General features: G+C 48.8%; 1 protein-coding gene across 2 annotated transcripts in view; it reads left to right on the forward strand.

Annotated features, from left to right (window-relative positions):
* SETD2 (SET domain containing 2, histone lysine methyltransferase) overlaps nt 1–13,297 on the forward strand; it is a 51,195-nt gene that overhangs the window by 22,597 nt on the left and 15,301 nt on the right. Inside the window, exons 7-13 of one of the 2 annotated variants that reach the window (XR_013183200.1) lie at nt 929–1,006; nt 1,249–1,346; nt 2,477–2,603; nt 3,863–3,997; nt 4,353–4,481; nt 5,635–6,285; nt 9,120–9,364. Coding sequence is in view for 1 of the 2 variants with exons in the window: in XM_054633330.2 (XP_054489305.2) it covers nt 929–1,006; nt 1,249–1,346; nt 2,477–2,603; nt 3,863–3,997; nt 4,353–4,481; nt 5,635–6,285 (1,218 nt within the window). In the remaining variant the exon portion in view is untranslated. The remainder of the gene's footprint in view (nt 1–928; nt 1,007–1,248; nt 1,347–2,476; nt 2,604–3,862; nt 3,998–4,352; nt 4,482–5,634; nt 6,286–9,119; nt 9,365–13,297) is intronic. The other variant, XM_054633330.2, reaches the window with a different exon arrangement.

A 13,297-nucleotide genomic window follows, 5' to 3' on the forward strand; every position in this document is an offset into this window, starting at 1 on the left:
GCAACATCCTGAATCCATTGGGAATGTTTTCCTGAGGAGAGGAAACTTCAAGCCTCAGGATTTTTTAACCCATTGCTCAGTTCCAACAAAATTCTGGCAGCTTAAATGTATCCCAGTGTCCTTAGGGAGGGGAAAGTGTCCTTCCAAAGGAGAAAATGGTGCCTGGCTCATTGTTCCATGGGAGAGAAGTTTGGGAACATGCTCCAAGCCAAACTCACCCTTTTTGGGTGCCCAGATACACCAAAAATCCACATTTCCTTTCACATTAAACTCCATGAAATTGGGATATTTTAAGCTGGCAGAGTCCCTCTGTGGAGGATTGCCACTGGAATATTTATAAATGGGATATCCTTAATTATTTATGGCTACTTCAGCTCCAAGGGATGTGGAGCTGTTCTCTCTGCCTGAGAACAAGGGGGATAAATAGAAATTCCATCTCTTATTCTCCTTGTCTCTCCTGTCAGGACTTTTCGGGTCTGGGGAACTTGAGAGAAAAGGAGCTAAAAATACTCAGAGTGGTTTTTCCTGGGTGTTTGCCTCCTAAAATAAGGATTTTTGAGGTTGTTTTGTGATTCTAACTGTCACAAAGGAGCATTTCCAGTTATAAAAGTGTTTGTATTTATGGGATGACTTTTCCCTTGGTGCATGAGCTGTGTGGGAGAAAAATTCATGTCCTAACCCCTCATGGCTGTATCAGAAACAAAATCCAGAATCTGCACCCAGCTGGAGAACTCTGGAAAATGAGGAGCCGTGTACCTAAGTGCTCTTTTTGTGGGGATTTAATGTTCTAACAAACCCCAATCCCTAAAATAAAGCTGGGGAATATCAAATAGAGTGGGAAAGGAGATGATTCCCACATGGGTTGTGTTTGTAGCTTTTTCCCATCCCAGGTCATGAGCATTTTCCTGCATTTCTTGTCCCTTTTCAGATCATCGATGCCACCCAGAAAGGAAACTGCTCCCGCTTCATGAACCACAGCTGTGAGCCAAACTGTGAGACCCAAAAGGTAAAATGCTGGATCAAACCCAGCAGCTCCTCCCTCTGCAGAGCTCAGAGTGAAACGTTTTCCTTCTTTATTTTGGGGGTTTTTGTTGCTGTTGTATCAGTGACATGAAAACACCTGGATTTCAACCGGGCGCTTTGCCTGGTTTTAAACTCCCCAGTGCTGCTTTTCCAAGGATTGGTGTGTTCAGGGAAAGCAGACCTGGAGCTGAGGCTGGAATAACTGCTGGCACCTTCTCTCCACAGTGGACTGTGAATGGGCAGCTGCGGGTTGGGTTTTTCACCACCAAGCTGGTGCCGTCGGGCTCGGAGCTGACGTTTGATTACCAGTTCCAGAGATACGGGTATGTCCCCTTTCCTGGCCCAGGAATTCCTGCTCTTCCCCTCTCCCACTGTCACTGCTCCTGCTCCATCCCTTTCCCAGATAATTCCCTTCCCTGCTTCTTCTTGCCTGGTTGTTAATTAGACTTTGGGATATTCCTCGAGAATTCCTGTTCTTCCCTTCCCACTCCTGTTTCATGGCTTTGCAAGCTTTGAGGAGCTATGAAACCCCCTGGATAACTCATCCCCTCTTCCTGGCCTAATCCAGGGCTGCAGGGAAAGTTCCAGCCTGGAATTGGGATCCCTTTGCTAAACCTGAGCCTCAGATTCCTCCATTACTCTGTGGTGAAGTATAACTTGAGGAACATCCCTTCCTTTTCCTTCTGGATCTTTCTCCAGGCCCTTCCTGTAAGCAGGAATGAGTTTTTAGTTGCATTTTAAGATAATTCCTCATTCCTAGAAGTTCCTGGAATTGAGCTTTCCTGCTTCTTAGCACTGCAGGGCCACATTCCTCCAGTGGGTTCCACATATTTAAAATAAAACCCTACCATTTTCCCAAGAAATTGTGGAATGGATTTTAAAATAGATGGTGTGTCAAGTGGGAAATACAGAGCCTTGGTAGAAATATTCCTTGGGAACTATATTTATTGCATTTATTGTATTTATTGTATATATTCTATTTATTATCCATGGCTGAACATCCAAAACAAATTTTCCATGTGGATTTTGCTGCTTCTGTGAATCCTGAGCTCATTCTTTATCCTGTTTTGAGCTCTCAAATTCAATATATGAGCTATAAAATGCTATGAAATGCAAGCTTTTCCTAATGGATGTATAATCCTGAGGCTAAATGCCTTAGGAAAATTAGGATACTGATAGCAATGCGGGATAAGAAGTTGTCAGCCCCACCAGCTCCACCTTTTCCTCTCTGCTCCTGGTTCTTGGCCTGTGGAGAGCCTGGAAGTGAGGCAGGCTTGGCTTTCCAGCTGCCACAGCTGGGGATCATGGCAGCTGTGTTGGGAATGAAGCCTTTATTTGGGTTTTCAGTGGCTTTTCCATGCAGGGCCATTCCCATTCCTGGCTTTGGAGGGTGCAGGGCTGGCTGTGGCTGGGGTTGAGCTGTTGTTGAACCTCCCTTTGTGTCCCCCCACAGCAAAGAGGCCCAGAAATGTTTCTGTGGCTCCTCCAACTGCCGGGGGTACCTGGGTGGGGAGAACAGGGTCAGCATCCGCGCGGCCGGAGGGAAGATGAAGAAGGAACGCTCCCGCAAAAAGGATTCGGTGAGTCTGGGCACTGAGCCTCTGCCACTGAGCCCAGCCACTCCCCAGCACTGCCAAAACCACTCAAGTGCCACACCCACGTGGCTTTAATCCCTCCAGGAATGGGGGTTCCACCAGCACCAGCCCTTTCCATGAAGGAATTTCCCCAATATCCGACCTGAGCCACCTCTGGCACAGCTTGAGGCCATTTCCTCTCATTCTGTCACTTTTCCTTTGGGAGGAGTTTACTCCTGAGGACCTCAGGGTTCAGTGTCATCAAAGGTTGGATTGATGATCTTGGAGATCTTTTCCAACTCCAATGATTTTATTTCACAAGGTCCCTCAAGATTTGTGTTTTCTTGGATCTTCAATTAAATCCAATTTCCTTTCTCTTGGTTTTTTAAAGTCTCACCAGAGAGTGACTTTCCCAGTATTTGCTCATCCATAACTAAATCCTACCATAAATTGGATTTAAAAATGTGAGTTACTTTCCATGATTTTTAAACACTGATGAAAGATGAACAATACTGGCTTTGCCATTTAGGGCATCACCTGAAATTTGGCAGTTCCAAGGGCAGAGTTTCACCATTTCCAGGTTGGGAGGTGGAATTTTAGAGACAACACATGGAATTGCAGGGAGGGGTTCATGCCATGTGGAAAAAGTGCAGAGAATCCAAAGCAAGAGGAATTTTTTTGGGTGAAATCTTCTGGAAGAACCTGCACAGGCTCTTCTTTAATTCTTACAAATTGCAGTTATTCCATCCTTGAAGGGACAAACCTGTGTTCCTATGGAAAAGATTTATTCCTAATTCTTTTGGGAAGTTTAAAAATGCCAGTTTCATTTTAATGTGCTGTATCAGAGAGGGAGGAAACCAAGAAATAATTCCTAAATCATTTATAGGGTGTTTTAAAACACTAATTAGTCACTAAATGAGAGGGTGATATTTCAGTGTCCGTGTGGAGTGACTCTCTGGCTGTAAGGATTATAAATCTCTTATAGTTTATAATCCATTAATCATTACAAATTTATAAAGAATTTATACAACTCAGAATATAAATAATAAGTTTTACCTGCAATTAAAGATAATTTCTTAGTTTGTTTTCCTGCATGAAAAGATAAACTCTGGGCCGGGAGGGTTTTGATGCAACCACCTGGAATTTCCAGCAGAGCTGCAAGGTGGAAAATGGGAAATGGGAAAATGGAGAATTAGGGAAAAGGGAGCTTGGAGTCAGGGAATTGCCTGGCCTGAGCCTGAGGGTGTTTTGCTGTGGCTCTGCAGGTGGATGGGGAGCTGGAGGCGCTGTTGGAGAACGGGGAGGGGCTCTCTGATAAGAACCAGGTGCTGAGCTTGTCCCGGCTCATGGTGCGCATCGAAACCCTGGAGCAGAAACTCACCTGCCTCAAGCTCATCCAGGTGAGGAGCGGCCTGGGAAGGGAGGGATCCACGTCCTGTTCCAGTGACACCCTCAGAGGAGCAGGGGGAGTGTGGGAGGCAGCTCCTGCCCTTTTTGCTGCATCCCAAGCTCAGCTGAGCAGCTCCAGGATCCATTGTCCTTCAGTGTTATTCCCCAGTATGAGCTGTAGTGCTTGGGGTGGTCCTGCTGCTGGATCCCCGCTCCAACCCCAGCAGTTCCAGCCACTCAAATCAGCTTGGACCTGCTCAGGTGCCGAGTTCTGGCTCTGCTGTGGCTTTGACCATGATCCCAGTGGAGCAGTTTTCCCTGTTTCTGCCTGGAAGTGTCTGACTGTTCCCACCTCTGGCTCTCCAGAACACGCACTCGCAGTCCTGCCTCAAGTCCTTCCTGGAGTGTCACGGCCTGTCCCTGCTCTGGATCTGGATGACGGAGCTGGGCGATGGCAGAGGGAGCACGGCCAACAACCTGAAGCTGCAGCTGGAGGTCAGTGATTCCCTGGCATTGGGAGCTCTCACGGGATCCTCGAGGTGGCAAAAGCCCTTTGAGATCGAGTCCAACCATTCCACAGCGCTGCCGAGGCCACCACTCACCCTTGTCCCCAAGTGCCACATCCACAGGGCCCTTAAATCCCTCCAGGAATGGTGACTCCAGCCTGTGCCAGGGCTGGCCAGCCCTTTTTGGGGAAGAGGGTTTTGGCAGCTTTGCTGAATGCTCGGGATCACAAGGATTTTCTTTTCCTTCTGTTTTTTTCAATACAAATCTGTGCCAAGTGTTCATGGAAAACAACCTCAGGTGCCTCAGAACTACAGGCCTGAAACTTCTGCCCTCAGGCAGATCCTTAATAAACGGAAGGAATTTGCTCCTGTGGTTTTCCTGAGATTCCTGACATAGATTCCATGAGCCAGAACTTGAAGGTTTTTGCTGTTGCTGTTTATTCCATGCTGAAGCACAGGGAATTTGAGATCCTGACAGTCTGAAGTGGAGCTGGAATGTTTCAGTTTTCCATAAACAATTTGGGATTGGATGCCCAAAGACTTCTTGAAGTTCAAGATCATTGTGTCCACGCTGTGCCCATTCCCCACCTTGTCCCCAGCCCAGAGCACTGAGTGCCATCTCCAGGTGTTCCTTGGACACCCCCAGGGATGGGACTCCACCACCTCCCTGAGCAGCCCATTCCAATGTTTACCAACCCTTTCCATGAAGAAACTCTTCCCAAAATCTGTCACCCGTGACTGTCACTAGGTAGAGGAGATCAGATATTTAAGTTTTATATTTTGGGACATTGGGAAGGAATTCTTGGAAAGATTTACATCAGTGGTTAAGAAAGAATTAATTACTCCTGTGAGGGTGGTGAGGTCCTGGCGCGGGTTGTCCAGAGAGGTTGTGGACTTCCCATCCCTGGAAGTGTCCAAGGCCAGGTTGGACAGGGCTTGGAGCAACCTGAGATAGAGGAAGGTGCCATTGCCCATGGCAAGGAGAACTGAATGAGCCTTAAGGTCCCTTCCCACCCAAACCAGGATTTTACGATCCCCTTAATATTCCAGAGTTAATCCTTCCTGAGAAAAGTGAATTATTCCAGGTTGGCCACAGCTTTAAATCCTGCTGGCTCTAACGCCCTGCTTGTCCTTGCCCTTAGATCATGAAGACCCTGGAGCTGCTGCCCATCCCCACCAAGAACATGCTGGAGGAGAGCAAGGTGCTGCCCATCATCCAGCGCTGGGCTCAGACCAAGACGGCGGTGCCGCAGCTCAGCGAGGGCGATGGATACTCCAGCGAGAACACGTCCCGGGCCCACACCCCCCTCAACACCCCCGAGCTCTCAGCCAAGCAGGGCGTGGAGGGGGACACGGACACCCCCAAGAAGTTGGTGTTCCGCAGGCTGAAGATCATCAGTGAGAACAGCATGGACAGCGCCATCTCGGACACCACCAGCGAGCTGGAAGGGAAGGAGGGCAAGGAGGACCTGGACCAGCTGGAGGCTGCCCCAATGGAGGTGACAGAGGAGCAGCAGCAGCAGCAGCAGCAGCAGGAGATCAAAAGTGCTGTGGAGGCACCAGTGGAGAGCAGCAAATCCCAGCCTGCAGAGCTGGAGGCTGAGCCCGAGGCAGAGGTCAAGGAGAGCAATGGAGCGAAGCTGGAGGAGTCCATGGCCATGGAGACGCCGTCACAGGATGAGGAGGAAGGCGTTTCTGACGTGGAGAGTGAGAGGAGCCAGGAGCAGACAGATAAAATCGTGGATGTGAGCGACTTGGCCACCAGGCTGCTCGACAGCTGGAAGGAGCTCAAGGTAAGAAGCAGCTCCGTGCAGCTCCAGCACCTGGAGCTAAGGAAAACGTGGATTTGGTGGTGGTGTGGTGCACATGGGGCTGGTTTGATGTCTTTTGGTCAATATGTGGTAACTAAATGGCCTTTTCCACACAAAAAGCGCTTTCTGTACAAGTCCTCTGGTGGCAGCTGCCCTGGGTGTGACCTGAGAAATGTCCAGGTGTTGGTGAAACCAGCAGCTCGTTGGGTTTGGGCACACAAGGACACCTTGGTCTTCCCCTTAGACTTCCAGGGAATGGGCAGCTCTGAGGGACTGAGATTCCCATGAGCATTTTGGGTGGAAGTTGCCCACATCCCTCAATGTGGAAACGGATGGATGGACTGCCTGCTCCTGAATTCCATCCTTGGAGGTGTTCAAGGCTACTCCTAAATGGTCCATCCCTGGAAATGTCCAAGGTTGGACAGGGCTTGGAGCAGCCTGGGATAGTGGAAGGTGTCCCTGCCCATGACAGGGAGTGGGATTGGATGATCCTTAAGGCTCCCCCCAACCCAACCATTCTGGGATTCTCTGAATTGAGTTTTCCCAACATTCCCAGCTTTTCCTGTCCTTTCAACCTCTGCTTTTGATCTGCACCGTGTGGTGCCTCCAGAGAAGGCTCTGTTGGCCATGCCAAGTTCTCTCAAAGGCAGTGTTGGATCATCCTCTGGGTGTTCACAGTTGGAAGTGCCCAGACTTGGGTGTTATTTGGGATTTCAGTGGTTTCACTCCCATCAAGGTCTTCTGGAGCAGAAAACCTCTTCAAGAGAAGGGCTTGGTGGCTCCCTCTGTCCTCTGGAATTGTGTCCCTGTCCCATAGGTGGCCAATGGGATCTGCAGCCATCACCAGCTTTTTGGTGGGATGTAGGATGACATTCCAGTGATGGTTCTAAACTAAAAGAGGAAAGATTCAGATTAGTGGTTAAGAAAGAATTAATTCCTCCTGTGAGGGTGGCACAGCTGTGGCTGCCCCTGGATCCCTGGCAGTGCCCAAGGCCAGGCTGGAGCTTGGAGCAGCCTGGGACAGTGGGAGGTGTCCCTGCCATGGCAGGGGTGGCACTGGCTGTCCTTTAAGGTCCCTCCCCATCCAAACCATTCCATGGCTCTGGGGATCTCACTCCCCACTCGACACTTCAGCCATTCCTTGGGTTTCTTTAGATCTTTGGAAACTCCTCACGGATCCGCTGCTCCTGTAGGATTGCATTCTGTGTATTATTTCACATTCCTTACATTCAAGGCCAGGAGGGCTGGGAGCCTCTTTAGTAAGTCCAAACCCAGACATTCCTGAGGATCCAGCGGGAATTGAAGGCACTGCCACAGTTCCAGCTTCTTGTGGGCTTGGTGGGACTTGGAGGCTCTTCTGCCCTTCTCTTAATCAACCACCAGCCCAGCTTTAATTACTGGAAGTAGTTTGAAGCAAATTCATGTTTTCTGATGCATCATGGAGCTAAGGAGTTTATTTACCCATTGGTTTTGATAATGAGTAATGATTGAAAGAAATTAATTAAAATAATGGGTGTTAATTGTGCAGCGGAACCAGCACAGGTGGAGGAGACCTCGCCTTAAGCTTTGCTTGTGCCATTTCTGGAGCTGCAAACACCAGGGTTTAGAAATGCAGAGATTCCCAGGAGAATTCAGGGACATTTTACCTCAGTCTGAATTTTTCAGGAGGATCAGATACTCCTGAACTTTCGCAGATTTTGGGCACAATCATTTGGGACACAAATCTTAGAGGGGAAGGGGTCAGGTAAAACACATTTCTGTAGAGAGATTGGGTTGTGGTTTGGTGCTTTTCTTCCTTTTTTCCAAGTGGATCTGATCACTCACCAGATTTGAATTTGCAGACTCTAGGTATGGTTTTCCTCTTGAAGCGACACCGTCAGGTTGAATTTGTGGTTCAGTTGGGAAAAGTCCTTTTCCATCATTGCCAAGGGAATTGTTAAGGTTGGAAAAGACCTCCAAGGTCAAGTCCAACCTGTTTTAAACTAAAAGTTAAGTCAGGCCTTAGTCCTGCTCTGCTTTGGAGATTTGTTTTGGGTATCCAGACTGAGTTTCTCCTTTGGAACAGCTGTGTTCCCTTCCACACTCATGTACACAGAACAGCACAGAGAAAACAATAAAATATTAATAAAATGTGTGAAATTTCACAAAACTCCCCCAAAATGTTGGTTTAAGACCAAATTTGATCTGATGGTGTTGTTTTATCCCCAGGATTTGTGTTTTCTTTGGAGCTTGGAGAAGCTCAGCTTGGGAATCTACAGAATTTTGTTGAAGTTTTGGTGGGACCATGGAGTCCTGCCACATTCCCATATTTTAGATGTGGATTCTCATCCTCTCTGTGTATTTATTAATGAACCTCAGGTCTTGGTCTGGTTGTAGGGATGGGGTTGGATCTCATGAGCTTGGAGTAATCCCAGCAAATCCACCCCAAAAAAGCAGGATCGTGACACGGGGCTGTGACAGTTCATTTCTCTCTCATAGAACAATTGTAGGGAAACTGGGAGCTGGGAATTTATCCTGTCCTGGACTTTTTCATGGCTCCAGGAGTTAACTGCCTCTGTCCAACTCTCACCTCATAAGGTGCCATCAAAGCCCACCCCGGATGTCTAAAAGACAAATCCAAGCTGGAAGGGGGATGGATAACTCACCCCCAGGTGCCTTTCCCAGCACATCCAAGCTTTGGAAAAGCCGGGATTTTGGAGTGGTGGAACACCTTGGCCTTGTCTGGGGGGTGGGAGGGTCGGAAACGTGGTGACTTTAGCGCTGTCCTCTCCAGCCTTGCTGATGACCCCCTTGTAATTTCCACCGTTTCCATCCAGCTTCTCCGGGCAGCCAGAGCTGACCAAGGGGCTCCTTTTCTCCAACTCCGTGCGGAAGAAGGGAGAGGACATAGCGCCAAGAGCCGGGAAGATGGTTGGGAAGCTGGCTGATGCATGAGCAGTGTGATAGGTGAAAGGAGGACAGAGGTGGTTAACTCGGGGATGCCGACGTTATTTTGGTGCGTCCATTGCCGGCAATGGACGTCGCTCCGGGGAAATCCCAGCTCCTGGCCTGAAAGGATTAAGTGAGCTTAATTTTTTTCTCTACCTCTACACACAGGACTTGTAAGTCCTTCCAGGGCTCCCTGAGGAGTGCTGGCCACGGCCACACCCCTGGCACAACACACACACACACACACACACAGAGTCACATTCCCAGTGGGATGAGTTTTCAGCCCGGGCTCGTGGGCGCCGTTCCCGCTCTCCGAGGAAGCGCTGCATGGCTTCTCCTGGGCTGAAAACTCCCTCCCAGGGGCCAAAACACCCAGCAAGGGCACAGGTGGTGGTTCCACGTGGTTCTTCCAGGTGGATTGTGCTCAGGTAAGGCTCCGGGGGCTGATCCGTGTGGAGAGGCCATGCTGGAGGTGACACGTGGTGTGATGGCCAACAGAACTCTTGGATTCTCCGGAACACGCCGTAGGGCTGAGCTTGGGAAGCTCTTCCCAATGTCCTCTTGAGGGCTGAGGTTGAGTAGCTGAGCTGAGGGACAGAGAGGAGGTTTTGGTGCTGCTCTGCCTCACGCGGGACTGAGCTTTGGGAATCTTCCCCCACCCCTGAGGAGGCCCTCACCTTCTGGGAAAGGGTTGTGGCTCTGAGGATCCACAGCTCCTTTCCTTGTGGCTTGGAGAAGATCTCGGTTTTAGGAAAAACCTTTTGGAAGAGCCAGTCTTGGGTTTGAAAGGTTTTATTTGGATACTTCTGGCCTTGCGAGCGTTTGTGGTGACTTGGAGCTCAGGCTGAGTCCTCACCCTGACCTGGGCCAAAGTGGACTTTTTTTGCACTTAATAATCATGGAATCAGGAAATTGGTGAGGTTGGAAAAGCCCTCAGAGATGATTGAGCCCAACCATCCCCCAGCACTGCTGAGGCCACCGCTGCCCCTGTCCCCAAGTGCCACATCCACAGGGATTTTAAATCCCTCCAGGGATGGCAATTCCCCCCTGCCCTGGGCAGCCTGTTCACTGCTGCTCAACCCTTTCCATAAGGAATTTTCCCAATATCCCACCTGAACCTCCCCAGGAGGCCATTTCACCCTGCATGGGACATCTTGGGTGACCAAAGGCAGCTGAGCTTCCATCTTCCCCTGGGGTGATCTTTCCAAGTCTCCTCTGATTTATCCTGGCAAAGCCCCTTGAAGCTGCTCTGGCCTGTCCCTTTCCCAGTGAAGCCATCCTGGAGTGCCTGTCTCCGGCTCCAGCACACACATCCCGTGTTTTAATCAGGAATTTTACAATTTGTTGTAACTTAGAGCAAGGAATAGCTGGGGAAAACAATAGGATTGGGGAGCGGCCAGGCCGTGGTTTGCTGTGGGATCTTCTGGCCTTCAAGCAGGGATTTCATGGTGTTGGTCCAAAGAAAACACAAATCCTGGGGATAAAACGACACCATCAGATCAAATTTGGTCTTAAACCAACATTTTGGTGAGTTTTGTGAAATTTCACACATTTTATTAATATTTTATTGTTTTCTCTGTGCTGTTCTGTGTACATGAGTGTGGAAGGGAGCACAGCTGTTCCAAAGGAGAAACTCAGTCTGGATACCCAAAACAAATCTCCAAAGCAGAGCAGGATAAGAGGAGAGAGGAAGGGAGGGAAGAGGATCCAGCCTGGTAGGGGATGGATTTGGTTGCGTTCTTCCTTCAAAAAATCAACAGAAGTTCATAGAATCATAGGATAAACTCATGGAATCATTAAGGTTGGAAAAGACCTCCAAGGCCATCAAGTCCACCTGTTAGTTCAGGAATGGCTGGCAGCTGAGGGGCAGATTTGTGGAGAAGGTTCCATCAAGACACAATCTTCCTTTCCCACTGCAGAATCCTTTGAGTCGCAACTCCATCCTGCAGCTCTCTCCCCTTTCCCAAGCCAAGGCTGGCTCGTGCCTGAGGCTGGGCGGCCTAAATCCCATTTTTCCCCCTCTTTTGTGTCGAACAGACTCGTGTCACTTTTCCTCCTGCATTTAATTTTGCGTGCAGTCCCTTCAAAGCCGTGCTGGGAGCTCGGGAGCCATTTGGAGCCCGTTAGCGGTGGCCGCGTTGATTGAGGAATTCTGCAGCTCCGAGCCAGCAGCTTCCGTTTCCAAAAATAAAACTGGCTTTTCTTGGGAGTTTCCCCAGCCTGCTCTGACCACCATCTGCTTCTCATGGAGCAATTTGGACAAATCCCTCCATTTGTTCCTGGTTCAAAGCCTTTGCTGCCTCCATCTTCCCGCATGGAATGGATGCTGGAGGCTCCGTTGAGCGGGGCTGGAGTTTCTCTCCACCAGCACGGAGCTCGCTCCCTCCTCATCATCACCGTGGATTTTGGGCTTCCTGGACTTTAGGGCTGGCCAGTTTGTTGGGGTGGATCCTGGAGTGGGCACCCCAGTGTCCTGGTGAAGCTGGAGCAATGCCAGGATTGCCAAGTTCCCTTACTCCAGGTGCTCCTTATCCTCCTTCTCTTCCCCCTGAGCCTTTTCCCAGTGATTTCCATTCCCCATCCTGCTCTTTAATGGGACAGATCTTTTTTAGGAGCTGGGGACTTGGTGTAGCTTAGCTCTTCCCAACACTTGCGTTGTCCTTCTGGATATCCATGATCTTCATCCATGATCCCATTCCTTGGTGGCTCCTCATTCCCCCCTGGGAACAGCCAGGGCAGACTTGGGGGGATTTTTTTGGATGTGCTGCTCTGAAAATGAACATTTTTAGGAGTTTAACATGGGAAATAAAAAAATCCTGGCAAAACCCACTGGTGGAAGGTGATTTTGGGGCTTCAGAACCTGCCCCTGTGGTCACCTCTGTCCCACACGAGGTAGGGAGAGGCAAAGTCATCCCTGCCATCCATAGCTATGGAATTCTCTAGGAAAATAAAATTAAATCCATAGATTATGGCTGGATGGGGCTTGGAGCACCCTGGCCTGGTGGGAGGTTCCCTGCACGTGGCAGGGGTTGGAATTGGATGAGCTTCCAGCCCAAACCATTCCATGATTCCATGATCAGACATTATATGGATTACATCATTTATAAATATATAAATGCTATGTAATTATGGGTTTATCCTGCATCCCTCCCCACCTCAAACATGGAGCTGCTGTTTTGTTTCTTTACATTTCATCTGAAAAAACTGGATTTGGAGTATTGTAGCCCATAGCAAATGCATACATAAATTTTAAAAACTTTATTTGAAGCGCATTTTTTGGGGAATTTCAATGCCTCTCTTTTTTGTAGATGCTTCAAACTCCCATGTGGTGTGTTTGAGCTCCACAGAAAAGCAAAAATATCTTTAAAAACCTAAAAATCTTGGCCCAAATCCCTTTTTTTTTAGCCAGCAGCAGCACTTTTGAAGTGGTTTTGCCTTGTGGACAAACCACAGCAGGGTTTCTTCTCCTTCCCTTTTTTTTTTTTGCTAAAGGAAATTCTCATTTTTAGCCCATCCAGTGCTGCGGGTGAGCACGTTGCTAATGAGCCCCCTGAGCCATTAATTAATTCCCAAACAGTTTTAAAAACTCAAAGAATTTAAATAAAAGAGGATATTCTGTAAAATCTGAGAGTCAAGTCAAGGTAAACTCCACATTTCTGAGCATGTGGAAGCTTTAAATTCCCAGCTGGAGCAGCCTTCACCCCCCAGGAAATGTCAAATCCATCTTTTTTCCCCACTCTGCCTCATCCAGGGCCTAAATGAAAGGATATCTTAGGGAAGGTGCTCTGGGAAAGCTGGAATGTCAGCACAGCTCCCCAAAACAATTTATTTGTGTTAAACTGAGCATCTCCTTCATGATTTAATGGGGTTTTTTTTGGGATGCAGCTGCTGCTCCAGCAGGGATGCTCCATCAGGCACAAACCAGCTGGTTCATCACATCCTGCTGGAAATGACTGGGAATTCTTGGGAATACTGCATTCCTTCAGGAAGGGAACAGAGCAAGGGCTTGATAGAAGCTGCAATTAAACAAAAATGAGCTTTTTTTTCCAACCCTCCAGTACTTGGA

This window comes from Agelaius phoeniceus, chromosome 1 (genome assembly GCF_051311805.1).
Source record: "Agelaius phoeniceus isolate bAgePho1 chromosome 1, bAgePho1.hap1, whole genome shotgun sequence".
Classification (NCBI taxonomy): domain Eukaryota; kingdom Metazoa; phylum Chordata; class Aves; order Passeriformes; family Icteridae; genus Agelaius; species Agelaius phoeniceus.